Genomic DNA, 17,912 nt, shown 5'->3' on the forward strand with positions numbered 1-17,912 from the left:
TTGATACATTTTTATTCACTTTTATAGATTAAAAAAATCAACAGGAATTTCCCCGTAAACCAGCAGGTAAGAGAGAAAAACACAGTTGAAACTTTAATTTACAGTTGTTCTATGTCTGGTGAAATAATCAAACAGGTTGTAATTTCTTTTTGTAGATTTGATGGGTATGAATTCATCGAATCCTAGGGATTTCTCTCTCCTTCTCCCATTGCACCTCTCTCTCTCTCTCTCTCTCTCCACACACACACACACACACACACACACACACACACACACACACATACTTATTTTAGGTTATATATGTTAAACATTGATTCAGCTGAAAGCATCTTTATGTTTTCAAGTGATGAGGGACCACACATTGAAAGGAGAAGTGGAACTATGCCACTGGTCCCAACCTGAGGACATGGCTCCTTGGGACCATCCCTGACAACTACACAAATTTAGATTTTCCCATCACAGATGTCCAGCTCAACGCATGAATATTAGATGCTGGAGAACATTGTGATCTCAGGCTGTTGCTTCTGAATTCCATGCATTGATCATGGACACTTGAGCCAGGGAAGCCTGCATGCACAAAGGTCTATATGTACATAGGCTTTGCCAGCTCAGACATGCATTCTCTCCATGAGGATGTCAGAGGTTAGGGCTGAGAACCCTTGACCTCTGGCCACTAGCAAAGTTTCATTGCCCCTTTCAATTAGTGGACAACTTTCACACGGTTAACATGTAAAGTAGGCTAGAGATACCCATATCCAGGGATGCTTCCAAATTTAATTCTGGATTTTGGAGTTCTAATTTACTTGGTGGTGTTTACAGTGTACAATCAATGTATTAAGATTTCCCCATTGTTTGTCTTTTTATTTTCTTAATTTTGTATGAGTGCTGTGCATGCATAATTAGCTTCAGCTTTTAATACCTTCATGTGCATCAAGAAAATCCTTCAAAAACAAACAAACCAAAACAACAACCAACAGATCTAATCTTAATGCATGATTCTTTCAAGGTCTTTCTGATGTTCTACTGATATGTATCGATAAAACATCACAGAAAGTGTGATGTTGATATGATTGTAAATGCCGTTGTATCAAGTTTTTTGTGGGGATGGTGTTTTACTAAAGCATGTACACTATAGTAAAGCACTACAAACAGAATTGGGATGTGGTTTAAGTACAATGACATCAAGATTCTTTATTGACAGTATTGCTATGCACGTATTGGCACATGGGAGGAAAAAAATACAAATGAGCTGAAGCAACTGAAAGCTGCTGAAAACTGCACCAGCCCTACTTCCAGAACTAAGTTTAGAAATTATCCTTATTAAACCAGAGTGAATTAGAGGACCAACAAAGGAACGGGATCAATCATACCATCCATAAACATTTCTCTGGCATCTGTAAATTACAGTATATGGTTATGATCAAGAGGTTGCATGAAATAGTCTTTCCCATTCTAAATAAATTATCGATGATTTTCTGCATCCAAAGATGTTATGCAAGCTCCTTATGGGAAGGAAAAATAGATGCACTTTATGCTAAAGTGTTTCTTTACATGTGAAAGAGGCTAAGGTAGCTGACATTAACCATTGTCTAAGTGGATAAATGTCGCACTCCTGGAAACAATGGCTTAAAAGCAAAATTGGGTAATTGTAAATTGTAAAGGTGATTGTGTGTTTCACAATTATGTCAGATGGAAGCAGAAGCAATGCTGGGCCTCAAGATGAAGTATAGACAGGGAGCTAGATGTGTGGCTATAGCATCCAGTGTGGTGTAGTGCTTAGAGTATCAGATTTGGATTGGAATACAAGTTCAAATCCCCATTCAGCCATGAAGCTGATTAAACAACTTTGAACCACTCAATAGCTCTTGGTTTACTCTATTTCACAGGGTTGTTGTGAGGAAAAAATGGTGAGGGTGGAAGAAATAATAATAATAATAATAATAATAATAATAATAATAATAATAATAATAATAATACCTAACCCTGAAGAAAAGCTATTTATAATCCAAAAGGTTTCCAGCATTTTAAAAAGTCACTGACCAAATAAAAAGCTTATTCTGTACTACTTTTACATGATTTTGTCACCTTAAACCTAAAATCAGAAACAATTTAGTGCAAAGAATTACATACAGAACTTGTTACTTCAGTGCTAAATGATATTATAAATACTCACTGCAAAATACTGCCCTGCAATGAGTAGCTTGCAATCTAGAAACATGCCATACTAAATAGAAAGGCCAGGGAAAAGGAGACATTTCTATTGCTTTTAGAGGAAGGAGGTTCCATTCAAAACTATCAAGGTGACATATGAGGGCTTCTATATTTGGCATGCCAAGTTAGGACAAGAAACACAGGTGTGCTTCGTTTATTTGTAATTCATCACTGCTGAGCAGCTGCTTATCACTGACAGAAAATGTCAGCACCTGGGAGAGATGGAAACCGTACCAAGAGGTGGTGAATTCAAAAAGTTATTAAGAATAAACAGCTCAACAATGCCATCCCCTCCTAGCATCCAAGCTTGTATGGACCAAAACTCCAGTGCCTCAGTATGAGGTAAGAGATAGACAGTGAGGATAGAATTCCATTCCCCTACAGTAGAAGTGCACAATCCCTGGTCTGCAGGTTGCCTGCCCCACCCCCAATGACCCCCATGCCACTGAAATTATCGATTTATTCAGATTTCTGTTTACAACTTCCTGCTTCCAGGAGGACACTCTAGGAACCAGCACTCTGATGGCCTGCTTCTAGAAAGAGGCTCTAAGAACCAGCAGTCAGAGGGTTTAGTCTTTGAGTGCTAGAAACCAGAATGTATTTTAGGAGATGCAGCAGCTACCAGAAGGTTTTATGACCATGACACTACTACTGTTGCAAGAGTGGACTCTTCAGAAATAAATGGAAAAGGAAGGGCTGGTTGAGGTGAATGATGCTGTTCAAGGGCGGGTGAGTGTGTGTGTGTGTGTGAGAGAGAGAGAGAGAGAGAGAGAGAGAAGAAAAATGTATCAACATGGAGGAAAGTGTATGTAAGTGGGACTCAGTGTGTGTGTGCGTGTGTGTGCGCTCACGCACACGTGCATATATGTGCGGTTCTCTACAACAAGAACCAAGCAGGAATCTGGCTGGCCTGCAAAGGCACCAGCTATTTCAGGAAAGTATATTCCGCTTGTGTTGCATTTTCCACAAGGTAGAGATGTTAGTCTTTGGCTTCCAGGAAAGCATGGAAGATTATGTCCACCAAAATGTGTAGTGAAAATGTTTTTTGCATTATTAGTATGTGTTGTTGACTCTCTCTGTGTGTATGCACAAATGTCATGTGTGAGTTAAATATTAGGGATAGAGTAGGGACTCAGTACGTTCAGCTAGCTGTGGGGCCCACCATGGACCTAGCTGTATGGCTCTGTCAGCATCATGATGTTGTGTGGTTGTGTGACTTCTTCCTCCATCCCAGTCCCTCACTGTGCACGTTTGATCTTAAAGTCACTTGATTTTCTGCAAAATGGAAATTGTTGCTGGGACAGGAGAATGTGAGTCCAAAGTAGTGTTTTCGGATGGCTGTGTGATTCCCCCCACTCCCTCCTTTGTATGATCTTGTGCCTCAGTTTTCCCCTTCTTTGGTATGGGTTGCTGGCTGTTGGTGATTCAAAGAATTCTCTGCCTCAGCTGACCCCTGACCCCCTTGGCTCCACCTCTGCTGACCCCTTCTGCCCCACCAGTCAGATTGGCCACCAATCCCCACTGCGAATTGTTTTAATTTCCCATAGCTGTTGCTCCTCCAAAAAATTCAACTCAGCATCTCTTGACTGACAGTTATTGAACTTTTACATCCAAGAATATATTTGTGCTATCACCATCTGTTGTCAAAGAACACAATGATCAGGCTCATTGTGGAGAAGAAGGCACTAGGTTGAAACAGCTATTGCTAAGTGTGTATAAAAACACATAGGGGAGCTGGATACTTGCTGTTAAATTAAGCAGAAGTGCACACCAGGGTGTCAATTATGCTGTGATAATTCCTGCATATTGCACTGTCAGCTGTCTATGCCACTAAGCATTGATTATTTTGGCATAGATTGAAGCCTAGAATTTTGTTATTGCATGTTTACTTGGTTTCATTTAAGGACAGTTAAAGTTGCATAAGAACAAACAAAAAACATGAAAGAGATGTAATTAATTTTCATGGCCACTTTAGATTCTTCTGAGAAGCCTTATTTCTTCCACCTGTGATCTTTAGGGTTCTCATGTTTTGAGAAAGTATTCCTTTCTTTGTGCCTATCTGGGCTGCTTCCCATGCATGGGGCAAATGTTCTGGAAGCTTTTAAGCACACTGTGCATGACGGAACGTTCCTTTATTCATCTTCACTTTATTCATCTTAAAAACACATGAAGAATTAGAGCATGATCTTGATAGCCAGTTTGTTAACTGGACATTTAGAGTCATATCTGGCAAGTGGGTTTTCCAACAGATGGCCCACTTGAATGCTTACTGTTATGTTGGCTTGCTTGCATGCTGTACTGTTGCGGGGGAGGTAGAAAGTCATTAAGAAAGCTGCTGGAGATTTAAGGTAGAAAAATGGAACATTGGGCTCAGTTTCACATGTCTTAGGCCAAGTGAGACTATCCTGCCAATAGGTGATTTCTTCCCAATGCAAAAAGCACCTCCAAGTAGAATAGTAGAGTTGGAAGGGGCCTATAAGGCCATGCAGTTAATTTCATATGTAGTTTGGCCCTTGCTGCTGAATTCAGATATTCGTCTTTCAGAAATGCTCAGCCTCATTTACAATGATGTGTACAGTGGCACAGAAGCTGTCATGAATGCCCCAAAAGCAAACCAACAAAGAACACATTGACAGCTGAAATTGGAGCACCAACGAATTCTGTCATTTTGTGTGTATGCCTGAGGAATTCACACCCAGTTCAAAATTTGTCTGGATCTGTGTGTCATCCTCCTATTGTTCACAGCTTACTAGTTCTACCTGTGGCAGAGCCATGCCAAACTGGACCTATAATTCAAAAGAATCTGGTGGGGTTTTATTACCGGTCTGAAGGCATAAAGAATGACCCCACATGATTGCAATGTGGACAATGACACAGCTGTACCATGCCATTTCAGGATGATTCTGTACATGTATGGTAAGGCCTATGAAGTTGCCAAAACCACTGCATGTTGCTGAGTTCTGATGCTAAAACCAGGTTCACAGAATCTGAGAGTAATTAAGGTCTGGAAAGTTAGTGAAAAGCCACATGATCCGTTTTTGCGAATTTCAAAGTGTAAGGGAAGTGAGGCAGGTGGCTACTAGGAGGAGGGCTTTCTCCGCTGTGGCACCCCGGTTGTGGAATGAGCTACCCAGAGAGGTCCGCCTGGTGCCTACACTGTACTCCTTTCATCACCAGCTGAAGACCTTTTTATTCTCTCAGTATTTTAACACTTAATTTTAACTTAAATTTAAATTTTACTGTTCTAACTCTGTATTTTAATCTTATATCAATTTTGCTGCGTGGTTTTATCCTGGTTGTGCTTTTTATACTGTATTTTGTATTTGTGCTTTTAACATGTTGGTTGTTTTATTATGGTTTTAATTTTTGTGAACCGCCCAGAGAGCTTTGGCTATTGGGCGGTATAAAAATGTAATAAATAAATAAATAAATAAATATAGTCCACCTATAGTCACTTCCGTATAACTCCACCTATAGTCACTTCCATATAACAGTTTGGCAAGTTATGTGTTTGTTTGTTTTGTTTTGTTTACCTAGCTAACTTAAATATGTGTAAACTACCTTTTGGGGCTGTATAGCCATACAATAAAAATAAAAATAAAATAAATTAAAAAAATAAGATTAAAATACACATCAAACGATTCAGTAAAAAGCCAGCAGTTAACAAAGCAGTAATTAAAAATCCCATTTTAAAAGCGTGGGCCAGCCTGAAATTAATCAATAAAAAGCCACTGTAAACAACCAGGTATTCAGGGCCCATTTAAAAATGATCAGTGAGTGAACCGGGCATGTTTCCTATGGGAGAGAGTTTCAGATTGATGGGTTCAGTAGAGAAAAAGGCCCTATCTCTTATGCCTACTAACCTGACAGATCGTACTAGTGAGCCCTTGATCAGGTCCTCTGGGGCCAGTCTTAGGTCTTGGGCAGGTTCATACAGGTGTAGGTGGTACTTCAAATAATCGAGTCACAAGCCATTTAGGGGTTTAAAGGTAATCACTAGCACTTCAAATTGGGCTCCCAAATACACTGGCAGCCAATGCAGCTGGTATAGAATCAGTGATATGTGCTCAGATTGACTAACCGCTACAAGCAACTAGGTAGCTGCATTTTACACAAGCTGAAGCTTCTCAACCATCTTTAAACACTGTCCCACATAGAGAATGTTATGGTAATCTAGTTTGGATGTAACCTGGATATGAATGATGGTAGAAAATTTCATTTTCTCTAATAAGGATGCAGCCAGCAAATCAGCTGAAGCTGATAAGGCACTCCTCATAGCCAACTCTCCCTGTGTTTCCATAGATGGTGCAAGGACAGGAGGACCCAAACTGAGTACTTCATCATTCAGTGGGATGGCAACATCCTCCTCCACCAGTTACACACTTCATCCAGATCAGCAGTTTTCCCCATCTACAGTACTTCTGTCTTATGCAGATTGATCCTCTGCTTGTTTGCCCTCATCCATCCCAAAACTGTTCAGGATTTCCACAGCCTTCCTGGGACTAGTTGGAAGACACAAGAAGTACAGCAGTGTGTCATCTGTGTACGGATGAAACTTTAGCACCAAACTCTGGAAGACTTCTAGTGTGGGGATGGGTAACTGGTGGTCATCCAGAAGTTTTACCTACAACTCCCATCAGCCCTAGCCAGCATAAACAATGTTGAGGGATGTTGGGAGTTATAGGCCCAAACATATGGAGGGTCATAAGTTGGCCACACCTGTCCTAGTGGCTTCATGTATGTGTTGGAAATCGTAAGGGACAAAGCAGAACCTAAAGACCAATGACCATGGGGTGGAAGAAGAGTCCTCCAGCACTGCCTCTTGGATATGTCCCTTTGGAAAGATTTAGAGCCACAGTAACACCAAAGCCTCAGGCTACCCCAGCTAGGCAACCCGGAAGCGGAATATGGACAATGGCATCAAAAGAGAACTAAGAGAGTTGCACTTCTAACTATTTCCAAGTGTAAGTCATCTACTAGGATGACCAATGCTGTTTCTGTCCCCAAAGCAGAATGGAAACCAAATTGAATATTGCTCATACATAGCAAAGTCAGTTATATGAGCCAGAGCCATGCTATTATATCTAAAACACATTGAAGCATTACTAGGATATTCCACAAGTAGCTTTAGCTTTCCCCCTCTTTCCCCCCTCTCTTTTTGAAGCTTTGCACTTCCTTATTTGTGATCATTTTAGAATTGAATCTTTATGCAACTGAGGTAAGGAACACAATCTACTAAAAATTATCCAGTTCAAGCCCATTAAAATTAATTTTAGCAGGCACACATGCAGGCATTTCCAGTAAATATTTGATGCAATCCAAGAACTGAGCATTATACCCAAGAATGAAAACACTGACTAAGCCAATAATTCTGTTATTACTTAAGGCAACTGGAGGGATTAGTTTGAGCCTATCATGCAGATATTTTAAGAACAAATATCTCTACTTAAAACATGGCAGAAATATGTTAAATTATGATTTACAGAAATAATGGATGAAAATGTATTTTATTGTTGTCTACCAGGTATTTGGTCAGATAGTGTTTACTGCTATGCAATGGTATCTTTATTCTTAAAGTGGAAAGTAGAGATGGTCTAATCATAACATCTGCATTCAGCTAAGAAGATAGTTCAAACAAACTCCCCAAACTAGACCATGCATAGGAAATTCACTAAATAATAGTGAATAATAAATAATAGTGAATAATAAATGACATTTTGAGTTGTCATTCTAATGATCTGGTACTGATGTGATATCCATTCTATTGTTGATGACTTTACAAGTGGACCATCTAGAATCTTGACTACTCCAATCTTTATCATGAGAGTGATAGCGGACAGTATCCAACAGGGTGCTGTGCCCCTGCCAATTTTGTTGCACCCGCACTGATTCTGTTCTGCAAATGAGACCTACTGCTTGCAAAACGGAGATTTACTGCTTCCGGAAGCAACTGGAAATGAGCAGAAATGCTTGTTTATGGAATGGGGCAGGTAAGTGGACGTCATATAAAGAAGCTCCACTGACCCGCCCTGATCCAGAAAAGAGGATTTCCACCTATTTTGGGGCTTCCTATAGGAAATGTTAACTCAGTATTGGGTCTCACTGCCCGTTGGATACTGCCCAATATAATGAGAGTGATAATCCTCTAAAGGACATGGAACACTTCTTCTCAATCAAGATTCAGATATTGTTACATTGTTATGCCAGAGCTGTTGCCATAAGAACAATTCCTGGACACAGGAACAAATAATAACAACAACAACAACATCCAGGATATTTCAGAAATGTACAGTTACTGGTCATCTTGGAGCACTCATAGAGCACTGCACTGATCCATGAAACTGCATGCCAGGCTCTTTATTCCCTGAAGATGAAAAGTTTCATATTAGCAAAGGAGGAATTAGTCCAAGGGCTTTGCTATACGTGCCGGCTTACGCCGGCAGGGAGGCAGGGCTGAGACGCGCTAACGTTAGCACGCCTCCCCCACACTTCCAGACAGCGGAGCCGCAGGGAGGACGGAAGCCCTGCGGCATCCGCCATTTTTTTGTTTTTGTTTAAAGGGGCCGCAGGTGGCCCGAAGACACCGGGAAGGTAAGGGTTTTTTAAAAAAAACCGGGGGGGGGGGAGGATGGCAGAGTGGGTGGCAAGGGGGGGCGGGTGACAGAGGGAGCGCCGCGCACCGCCGCCGCCGCTCGCAAGCAAGCGCCGCTCGCCTGCTTGCGAGCGGCAGCGACGGCGCGCAGCGCTCCCTCTGTCACCGCCCCCCCTTGCCACCCACCCTGCCATCCTCCCCCTCCCCTCTCTTTCCCCCCCGCCCCCGGGCCAATGGGCACAGCGCTCATACGAGCGCTGTGCCAGGCCGGTCAGCGGCTTTTCGCGGCTCCTCACGAGTAAGCGAGGAGCCGCGAAAAGCTGCAGAAGTCTCCACACTTCCCCCAGCCCCGGCCTGAGGCCGGAGCTGGGGAAAAAGCACGCCATAAGCGACTTTGCTTATGGCGCACTAGACTAGGCCTCACTGCGGCCTGCCACCGGATTCCCCTGTGCGTCATCTGGACGCACAGCAGGGAAACCGTGTTGGAAGGCGCGCTAAGGCCTGGTCTAGCAACGCCCCAAGAGTCATTAGGCCAGGATAAAAATACCATGTAAGTAGTGTTCTTTGAAATCTTCTCCTTTGTAAAGCCATACACTACTGTATATGTCCCCTAGTGTTGGTACTGTGTTGTTTAAAATAAATGAATGAAAAAATCTTGTCATCAGGATTTAGAAATTCAGCAATACTGAATTTGATACTTATTTTATTTTGTAGTATGGTTAAGCTTTCAGCATTTGTTAGGGAACAAAAATAATTTTCTGATTCTAAATATAATTTGCAGGGGATCTGGCATTATTTTACTTTCTCATTATATTAGAGTATTGAAGTCCTGTCAAGTAATAATGAATACATTGAGCCTAGTGCTCCAAACCTCCAAATATATAGCCTAACACAACAGTCATGTTGTTTATTATGGGAGCTCAGGGAAAGAGAAACTATCACAGCCCTAAATCAATGCAATTTAAAGTCTCAGTTATTGATCAGTCTGTGAAATATGGGCACACTCATCTATAGCTTCATCTAGCTTATAGAGGTTATAGTCCTTGAACCTCCTGATCCTGCAGGCTTTGTTCCACAGTCTCTTCATATTTCTAGACTGCTAAGGTCGGATTTACATCTAGCAACAGAACTAAGTTATATTTCTAACTAAAGAACAGAAATAATTGTGATCAAAGATGACTGAAAAAAAGGTGATTGAAGCAAGTATTACAAAGTGTTCTGCACTCCTAAGGACCTTTCTTAAGATAATGTCTGTCCTCAGATATGGATACCAGTCAGGGATGTGCTGCTGATTTTCCAACTTTCCAAATCTCTTTTCCACCCCCAATTTAGAGGCTCCCATTTATTTCTACAAGTCGCGGAGCAGCACTGATCCATTGGCTTTTTGCTGTTCATGCAGCTTTTTGCATTTTGGAAGTGTGTGAGGCCAAGGAAATGGTAGTGTGCACACGTGGTTTGATGGTTGGGAAAAGGCTCCTTTACCATCTGTGAAATCTTACGTGAAAATCTCACAAGAACTTGTGTGCCCCAAATGCTTTTTCTGAGATCTTACTTTAGGGATTTTAAAAATGTGAACTATTAATATGTGGCTCTGCTCCGGAAAGCATATATGGCCATTTTTGTGAAGGTTTGGGGTGAGGGGGTCATGCTTCTCTTAGCTAACTAGGGAAGGGGTACAGTCAGATGCTGTCGCTCTACCTCTTAGGGAATTACCTCTCTCTGTAATTGAATTGGTAGGGAAACGTTTCATAGCTCTAGTTTGTTGATGCTACTGCTGCTGTTAAAGTACTGCCTTCATGTGTGACTCGGTGTGCTTAAAAGTGGGGTACAAAAAATGTAAGCAAATCTCTGCTGACATTCTCTTGTCATACACCAGTGGTTCACTTTAGGTGTACCTGCATCTCAAGATGCACCAACTAGAAGCCCCACATCCACGGAATGGAGCCAGATGCAAAAGGCCTTCATGTAGCATTAAGGAGCAGGGTGCCCGAGTAGCTTCCCAACCAGAGGACTTTGTTTTCAGCACGAGAACTGAACTCGCAGTTTTGTCTTCTTACCAAAACAAAAGCAAACCAAAAAACACTCTGCCCCCAGCTCTCCCCATAGCATTCTTTGTTAATTTGGGGAAATCATTTTGTTCTCCCTTTTGCTTAATACCTGGGAGATAGAAACCTTTGCCAGTCTACTGAAAATTAGTCAGAGATCTACAAGTAAATCCCAATGTCCTTCCAGCCTGACTTTCCCTGGGTTGCCAAGCCATTGCTTTGCTTATACCATAATGTATCTTCACTACACCTTTTGGTAAGTTAAGAGAGTGGGGGATGGAATTCCTGGGTCTGTCTCTTCCTCTTCATCTGTCTGAGCTTCCTTCTCTCATAGTCCTAGACAGGTGAGTGTGTTTTTGCTGCACTCCATCAGAAATAAACCTGCACTATAAGCACTTTAACATTTTTCAAATAAGTAAAATTATCTCATATTGTGATAAGTCAATATTAGATTCTGTGTGCATCTGTGTGGATGAAATATAGTGAGAATCTGAAAGTCACATTTCTACACACACACACACAGCTCCTTCAGTGTTGCTGTAAATTATTATTATTTATTACATTCCTATACTGCCCCACAGCCAAAGCTCTCTGGCTAAGACACAGAGACAAATGAGGAAATGTATTTTAAGCTGCAATGATCTTGCAACAGCTGCCTTTCGATGTCTGCAGCTACCCTTCCATTCATCTTCTATCCTTAAATATGAACACTAACTTATTTTACATCCAGTGTATGCTAGCCCCATCTATCTTTCACATCATCCTGCTGAAGTTGTTTTTGAAAGAGTGAGTTCTGTACTTTTCAGGAAGGAAAATATTAGGGAAAGTTCAATTGCAAGAAGTTGCCTAGAATTCATCTAACCTTTAAAAAGTTGGTGAGAAATCAGCATAACGTATTATGTAGGGGGGAGATAAGGGGGGCTGTGATAGCTGGAATTTAGCTCAAGTGCTAGGGAAACCTTTCCCCACTGCAACCCCAGCTGGCTTTATTCAGCCATTGAATCAGCTGGTATCTGCCTGATAGAGCTGACCTAGAAACTAGCACCATTTTCCAAAATGCAGAGGAGCATAGCATGTGTAACTAAATGTACTAGGGGGCCCTTGTAAGGTACTCTGGACAGGGCAACAGAGATGAGATCTGTCTGAAATCTCAGAGAATAGCTGCCAGTCCATGTAGACTATACTGAGCTAGGTGGATCAATGGTCTGACTTGGTATAAGACCGCTTTTGTAAATCACTTCCCATCTTGAATACATGGGTCAGCTTTCAAAGTGAGCATTTTCAAACTGCATCGTAGTAAGCTTCTCTAAGTCAAGAGAAAAGTCCCTGCAAATGTAACTAAGGACTGATCTGAGTGAGATGTTTTTTCTATCATTGTAATACCTGGCTCATCAGCATGGCACACAACACACTCTCTATTCGATTATCCTCCACCCCTGGCCTTGGTTACATCCAGACTGGCTTATTGAAAAACAGTACATGGGTCTGCCTCTGAAAAGCATTCGGAAACTTCAGCTCGTGCAAAATTCAGCAGCCAGGTTGATTTTTGAAGCCACTTTGCTGATCATATCACTCCCATTTTGTTTCCAGGTGAAATTCAAAGTGCTTGTCCTCATCTATAAAGCCTTAAATGATTTGGCCCCAGGATATTTGAAGGACCACTTCTTCCCATACGATTCTGCCCATGCACTACTTTGAACATCAGAAGCTCTGCTATGTCTCCTACAGCTTCCAGGAGCATAATTGGTTGTGATGAGGCAGCACATTTTCCATTGTAGCATCCAGGCTACAGAGATACTTAGTTAACACTTTCTCTTTTAAGTTTTAGGTGAGCTATTAAGACTTCTTCTTTTTTAATTAACCCATACCAAAAATCTGAGCTTTTTAGTATGAGTTAAAATTTTGTCTCCCAGATTTTATGCTGATCTTTTTAGCCTGCTTTTGGTTTTAATATATGGAATTGATGTTAGTAATTTGAAATGTTTTATTATGGTTATTATAATTATTATTATTTGTAAACTGCTTTGAGTGTACAAAGGAAAACAGGGAATATTTTTAAAAAATAAATAAATAAAGAATTCGTATGATCACAAGTCCAAAGGACAATTTCATAAAAGTATTTCAGTAGCTCTGATTGTCACAATGGTGTTTGATATAGCTGGGTGGCTTTGGACAAGCCTCAGTTTCTCAGGCTTGTCTGGTGTTCATATGAAAGAATGACATCCAGGAATGTATATAAATTGTAATTTCTATATATGCCAGAGCTGTGTGAGTACTTGTGTGTCTCTATGTTACTTCAAGATTTAAAATGGAATTGCATTCCTTGATTATTATGTCCTCTTTCAATTACAGGCATTGATTTCTCTTTAAAAAGACAAATTACCCTCTCCTCTGCAGTATAATTATGCTGGCAATTTTATCTTATAACTATGCATTATCAAGTTTGATTAATTGTGATGTTTGTGATGTTACAGCTTTTTTTTTTTTGACAAAACTCCAACACTAAAATATTTGGAATGTGAAACAAGATACATAATCAGTGGGTTGGGTTTTTAATTCCATTAATCATTGTGTGGTTGCAACACCTTAATACCCTTATTGCCTTAAGGCAGAATTTCCTGGGATCATTTATTCATTGATTTATTTAATACATTTAGATCCTGCCTTTTGTTTCTCATGGAATTCAAGGCAGCACACATGGGATTCTCAGACACATCCATCCAGGCACTGATCAGACCTAAACAAGCAATCATAAGCAATGAGTTCTAAGCATTATTTGGACATTGTGAATACTATAACAATTGCCCTCAATAAAGATATATTCTCAAAATGTATCATGAACCATAAACGTTCATGCAGTTGTTTTTTTGATCATATACGAGCAGGTCTGCAATTTCTGTTGAAGATACAGTTGAAGGTAGTATCTAGAACCTTAAACTAGGATAGGTCACCATAGACTAGCTTTAGAAGCCAGGATTCAGGCAACACAGCAGGAAATCAAGATCAAAAAATGTCCAGAGAGACTCAGTAGCAGCAACAAAATGACTTGTTGCACTGATAAGGAGATATGGGGAGTTATTTAGAAATAAATAAGATTTCCTTGATCCTCAGCTACTTTGTAGTGCCAGAGTATAAATTTATAGTACTTGAGTGTAAATTAGTAGCAAGCTGTTTGGGGTCTGCAGTTAGCTGCCCAGATATTAGCCATGGCTGTAAGATAGTTCCACAGGAAATTAAACATCCAGAAGCCTTATCGAAAGCATGTTTTATCCCCATGCCCCAACACTAATAAGTTAATCAAAGTCTACTAAGTCTTCCGGACTTCTGTGCAGTCCCAGTTCAATTTCCCTTTCACAGCAATGATTTTTCTACAGCAAAGAACATTCTGCTGTGGGTTTTCAAGCGGCAGTGTGTGACACCCTGATGCATGATAAATCCTCAGTCAAAATGTGTAGGAAACTCTCATATCAAAGAATTTGCAAAGAACAGCTCTGTTGAGGCTGCCAACAAATGTTTCCAGGTCCTTGAGCAAACTGCAACATTCCCTTGAAGAAAGCACAATGTGATCAACCCAATGATAAATCTAACAGGGATGTGCCTAAGCTGCTATGCAGATGAGATATATGGCAAGTAAATGAGAAATATCAGTGATTCAAAGACAGTGAAAATATTGGCTTGTATAAAATTGGAAACATACCAACTTCTATGGACACTCATATGAATTTCAGGTATTAGTTGAACACACACACACATGCTGACATAACCCCCTGACCCAATTTTTGCTTTTAAATGTAATCAAAATATTCCTTTATACACTGTCAGTAATAAAAAAGCAACTTTTTGATCCAGATCTTATATATTTTACTGTAAGTCTGATCCAATAGCATATTTAAATATTCTACCACACTTTTGAGATGGGGGCAGAACTATCAGAAACCAAGGAGTACAAATTCAATACTGTTTCTAGTTCTGAAGTTTACACACACACTCTGAAACTACTATGAGTAGTATAATTTGGTAATTTGTATCCTTTAAAGTTGTTAAATGTTCCAGTATATTCCCAGCAATTACCATCACACATAAAACTCTTGGCCAAAAGATGGTGGGCCTGTTCAGACAACACGCTAAGCAATGGTTAGTGGTTGTGTTTAAACCATAGTTATGGAGCCATCATGGTTAGGAATGGTTCACATGACATACTAAGTCATAATGTTTAGCTCAAAATGCGTAACCACCATGGCTTAACGTGATATCTGAACAGGGACGCTAACATTTCACTTGAAGAACCAGATCCTGTAAAATGAATGGAAATTTTGCCATTGACTTGAGGATTGCATCCAATAAAGTATGTTATCCTTAATTAATTGTACTATAAGATAAAAAGTATTTTACTCTTGCAGAAAGCAATTTACTTCAACAGGAATTGTCTGACAAATAGTCTTCACTGGAGTGACTACTTTGTCACAAGAATGAATTTAAAAGAGTGAATTAGTTATTAGCAGAAAGGAGATTAATGATGTCTCCTTTACATAGGAAACGTGAAATAAATTTAAACAACAAAGAAAGGTAGCATTTGTAGGCAATTGTCTTCCAATGAAGAAATGTTATGTGTATAAAACATTTTTGGAATATTTATTTATTATATATACCGTTTAATATTAAAAAATCTCCAAGCAGTTCACATGCCAGAATTAAAAAACACATTTAAATACAATATTAAAACACTATTAAACACGATTTCAACTAAGACAACAAAACAAATACAATAGAAATACATTGTTAAACACATTTTGAAAAATAAAAATAGCAAAACAGAACAAAACAAAAGGTAACAGAGCAGCATATTAAAATATGAGAATGTTTCAGAAGTAATTGCAAAATGGCTGCCTACACTGTGTATTGGTGTGTGCCAGTACTTTACAAAAAGTTTCAAAAGCAGTCAAAGATTTGTGGCCTCAAGTTTCTTGTTCAATCCAGACTCTCAGGATCTCTCCAAAGGAAGTGAGGCAGGTGGCTGCTAGAAGGAGGGATTTCTTCACTGTGGCACCCCGGTTGTGGAATGAGCTCCCCAGAGAGGTCCGCCTGGCGTCTACACTGTACTGTTTTCGTCACCAGCTGAAGACCTTTTTATTCTCTCAATATTTTAACACTTAATTTTAACTTAAATTTAAATCTTACTGTTTTAACTCTGTATTTTAATCTTATATCAATTTTGCTGTGTGGTTTTATCCTGGTTGTGCTTTTTATACTGTATTTTGTGCTTTTAACCTGTTGGTTGTTTTATTGTGGTTTTAATTTTTGTGAACCGCCCAGAGAGCTTCAGCTATTGGTTGGTATAAAAATGTAATAAATAAATAAATAAATAAATACCGCGCTAGGAGATTACCATGCAACAAGAAGCTGAGCCCATCATAGGTTATTATGATTTGGCAGCTTTATGAATAACATTTGCAAAATTGGTAAATCTTTACCAATGAAACATAACAGCAGTTTGCAGTAACAAAGCTGTCGCTGGAAGGTTGCAGCCATGACATAAGCAACATGTTGCTTGAATTTTTGTTGCAGCACCATTCTCATAGAATCTTTCAGAGTAAACAAATGTGGTCCTTTCCCTCTAGGGAAGACAGTGGAAACTTGTTTCAACTTTTGTTTTGTAAAGTTACAAAGATATTTAGTAAACAAAGAGCTTTAATTAGTCATGCCTTCTTGTTTACAGAATCACAGGCTGGAAATTCTGTATGTGATGAACCCTGGGGGTGGGGGCAGGTGTGCTGTAACATGGCGCTGTATGCTCATAAACTCTGAGTCACACAATATATGTATGGTTTGGGATGGTCTGATTGCCCCATGAATTTTCAATTGTTAATTGTATTAACAGGCTGTTAAATAGTATATAGTTTCATGATGGATATTAGTGCTGTGAAGAATCTGCCCTTTATTATCAGGAACTTGCTCTCTCTCTCTCTCTCTGTGAAGTAGGCATTATTTTTTCTGCCTCTTTCACAGGGAGGGGGAGAATTTCAGAGAATTTTCTCCTTGGGGAGAGGGACGGGTTTCCACATACCTTTTGAAGTATATGCAGTTCTTAGTCAATGCCTATTGGAGAGCATGTGACTTCACCCTTCAGGAAGAACTCCTGGGCTCCTGCAAGCACCAGGGTGTTTTTTCAAAAAAGAAAGTAAAAGTAAATGAATAGACTTAAAAATACACTTAAAAAGTTATGTGGAAACTCTGTCCCCTTCCCCAAGAAGAAAATTCTCTGAAATTCTCAGCTCTCCCAGATTTGTTCACCAGAGTTTTCATTTTTCTCCACACACCCCCCCCCATGATATAGCAAAAATGGAGTAATTGAATTGTTTGGCACAGCACTAATGAATATCCAGTGTGTGTGTTTTATTTAAGAGGTTCCTGTGTAGAATTTGTCAAAACTGTTGATTTTTCTGCCAGATAGTCTACATGGGCTGGACAGAAGAACGGGAGCAAGATTCTCTTCAGGACCGAATGTATACACCAAAGTTTCTAGCATTGAGGGGTTCTTCACTTTATAAATTTATTGCACCTCCAGTAAGTATCATCACGGTATAGTGTTTACCCAATAAACATGTAGATGCTTTTTATGGCAGCAATGTACAGGGTTTATGTTAATCCTTGGTATAACAGTACATCCAGCTCTGTACCAGGCGAGGATCTACACTACTGCTTTAAAACATTTTATAACAGTAGTGACAACTGTTGGGGCCCAAGACACACTCCATATACAGTTTTTTAAAAAATGTTTCTAGTGTTATATCCTGCATGGTATAGATCTGGCCCAGGAAAGGCAGCAATGGGAAATAAAAGTTAATAGACATAAAACATCTATGGGACGAAGGTATCTGACAACAAATCTTGTCCATTCCCAATACTGGGATTTCTTGGTAAACTTAGAAAGACTTTGGCCTTTACCCAGTTGTGTTTGGGGAAACTAACAAGCAAGAAAACTTTTGTGCTTTTTGTGCTCCACTTTAGCCAGTTTTCCAACTTATAATTGCTATGGGCACGGGGACGTATGAAGAGTTTCCTCA

The 17,912-nt window shown here is 39.9% G+C and overlaps 1 protein-coding gene across 1 annotated transcript in view; it reads left to right on the forward strand.

Annotated features, from left to right (window-relative positions):
- SNTG1 (syntrophin gamma 1) overlaps positions 1 to 17,912 on the forward strand; it is a 136,150-nt gene that overhangs the window by 82,315 nt on the left and 35,923 nt on the right. Inside the window, exons 12-13 of the mRNA XM_063129835.1 lie at positions 28 to 66; positions 17,296 to 17,412. Coding sequence (XP_062985905.1) covers positions 28 to 66; positions 17,296 to 17,412 — 156 coding nt within the window. The remainder of the gene's footprint in view (positions 1 to 27; positions 67 to 17,295; positions 17,413 to 17,912) is intronic.

Source organism: Elgaria multicarinata, chromosome 7 (genome assembly GCF_023053635.1).
Source record: "Elgaria multicarinata webbii isolate HBS135686 ecotype San Diego chromosome 7, rElgMul1.1.pri, whole genome shotgun sequence".
NCBI lineage: Eukaryota > Metazoa > Chordata > Lepidosauria > Squamata > Anguidae > Elgaria > Elgaria multicarinata.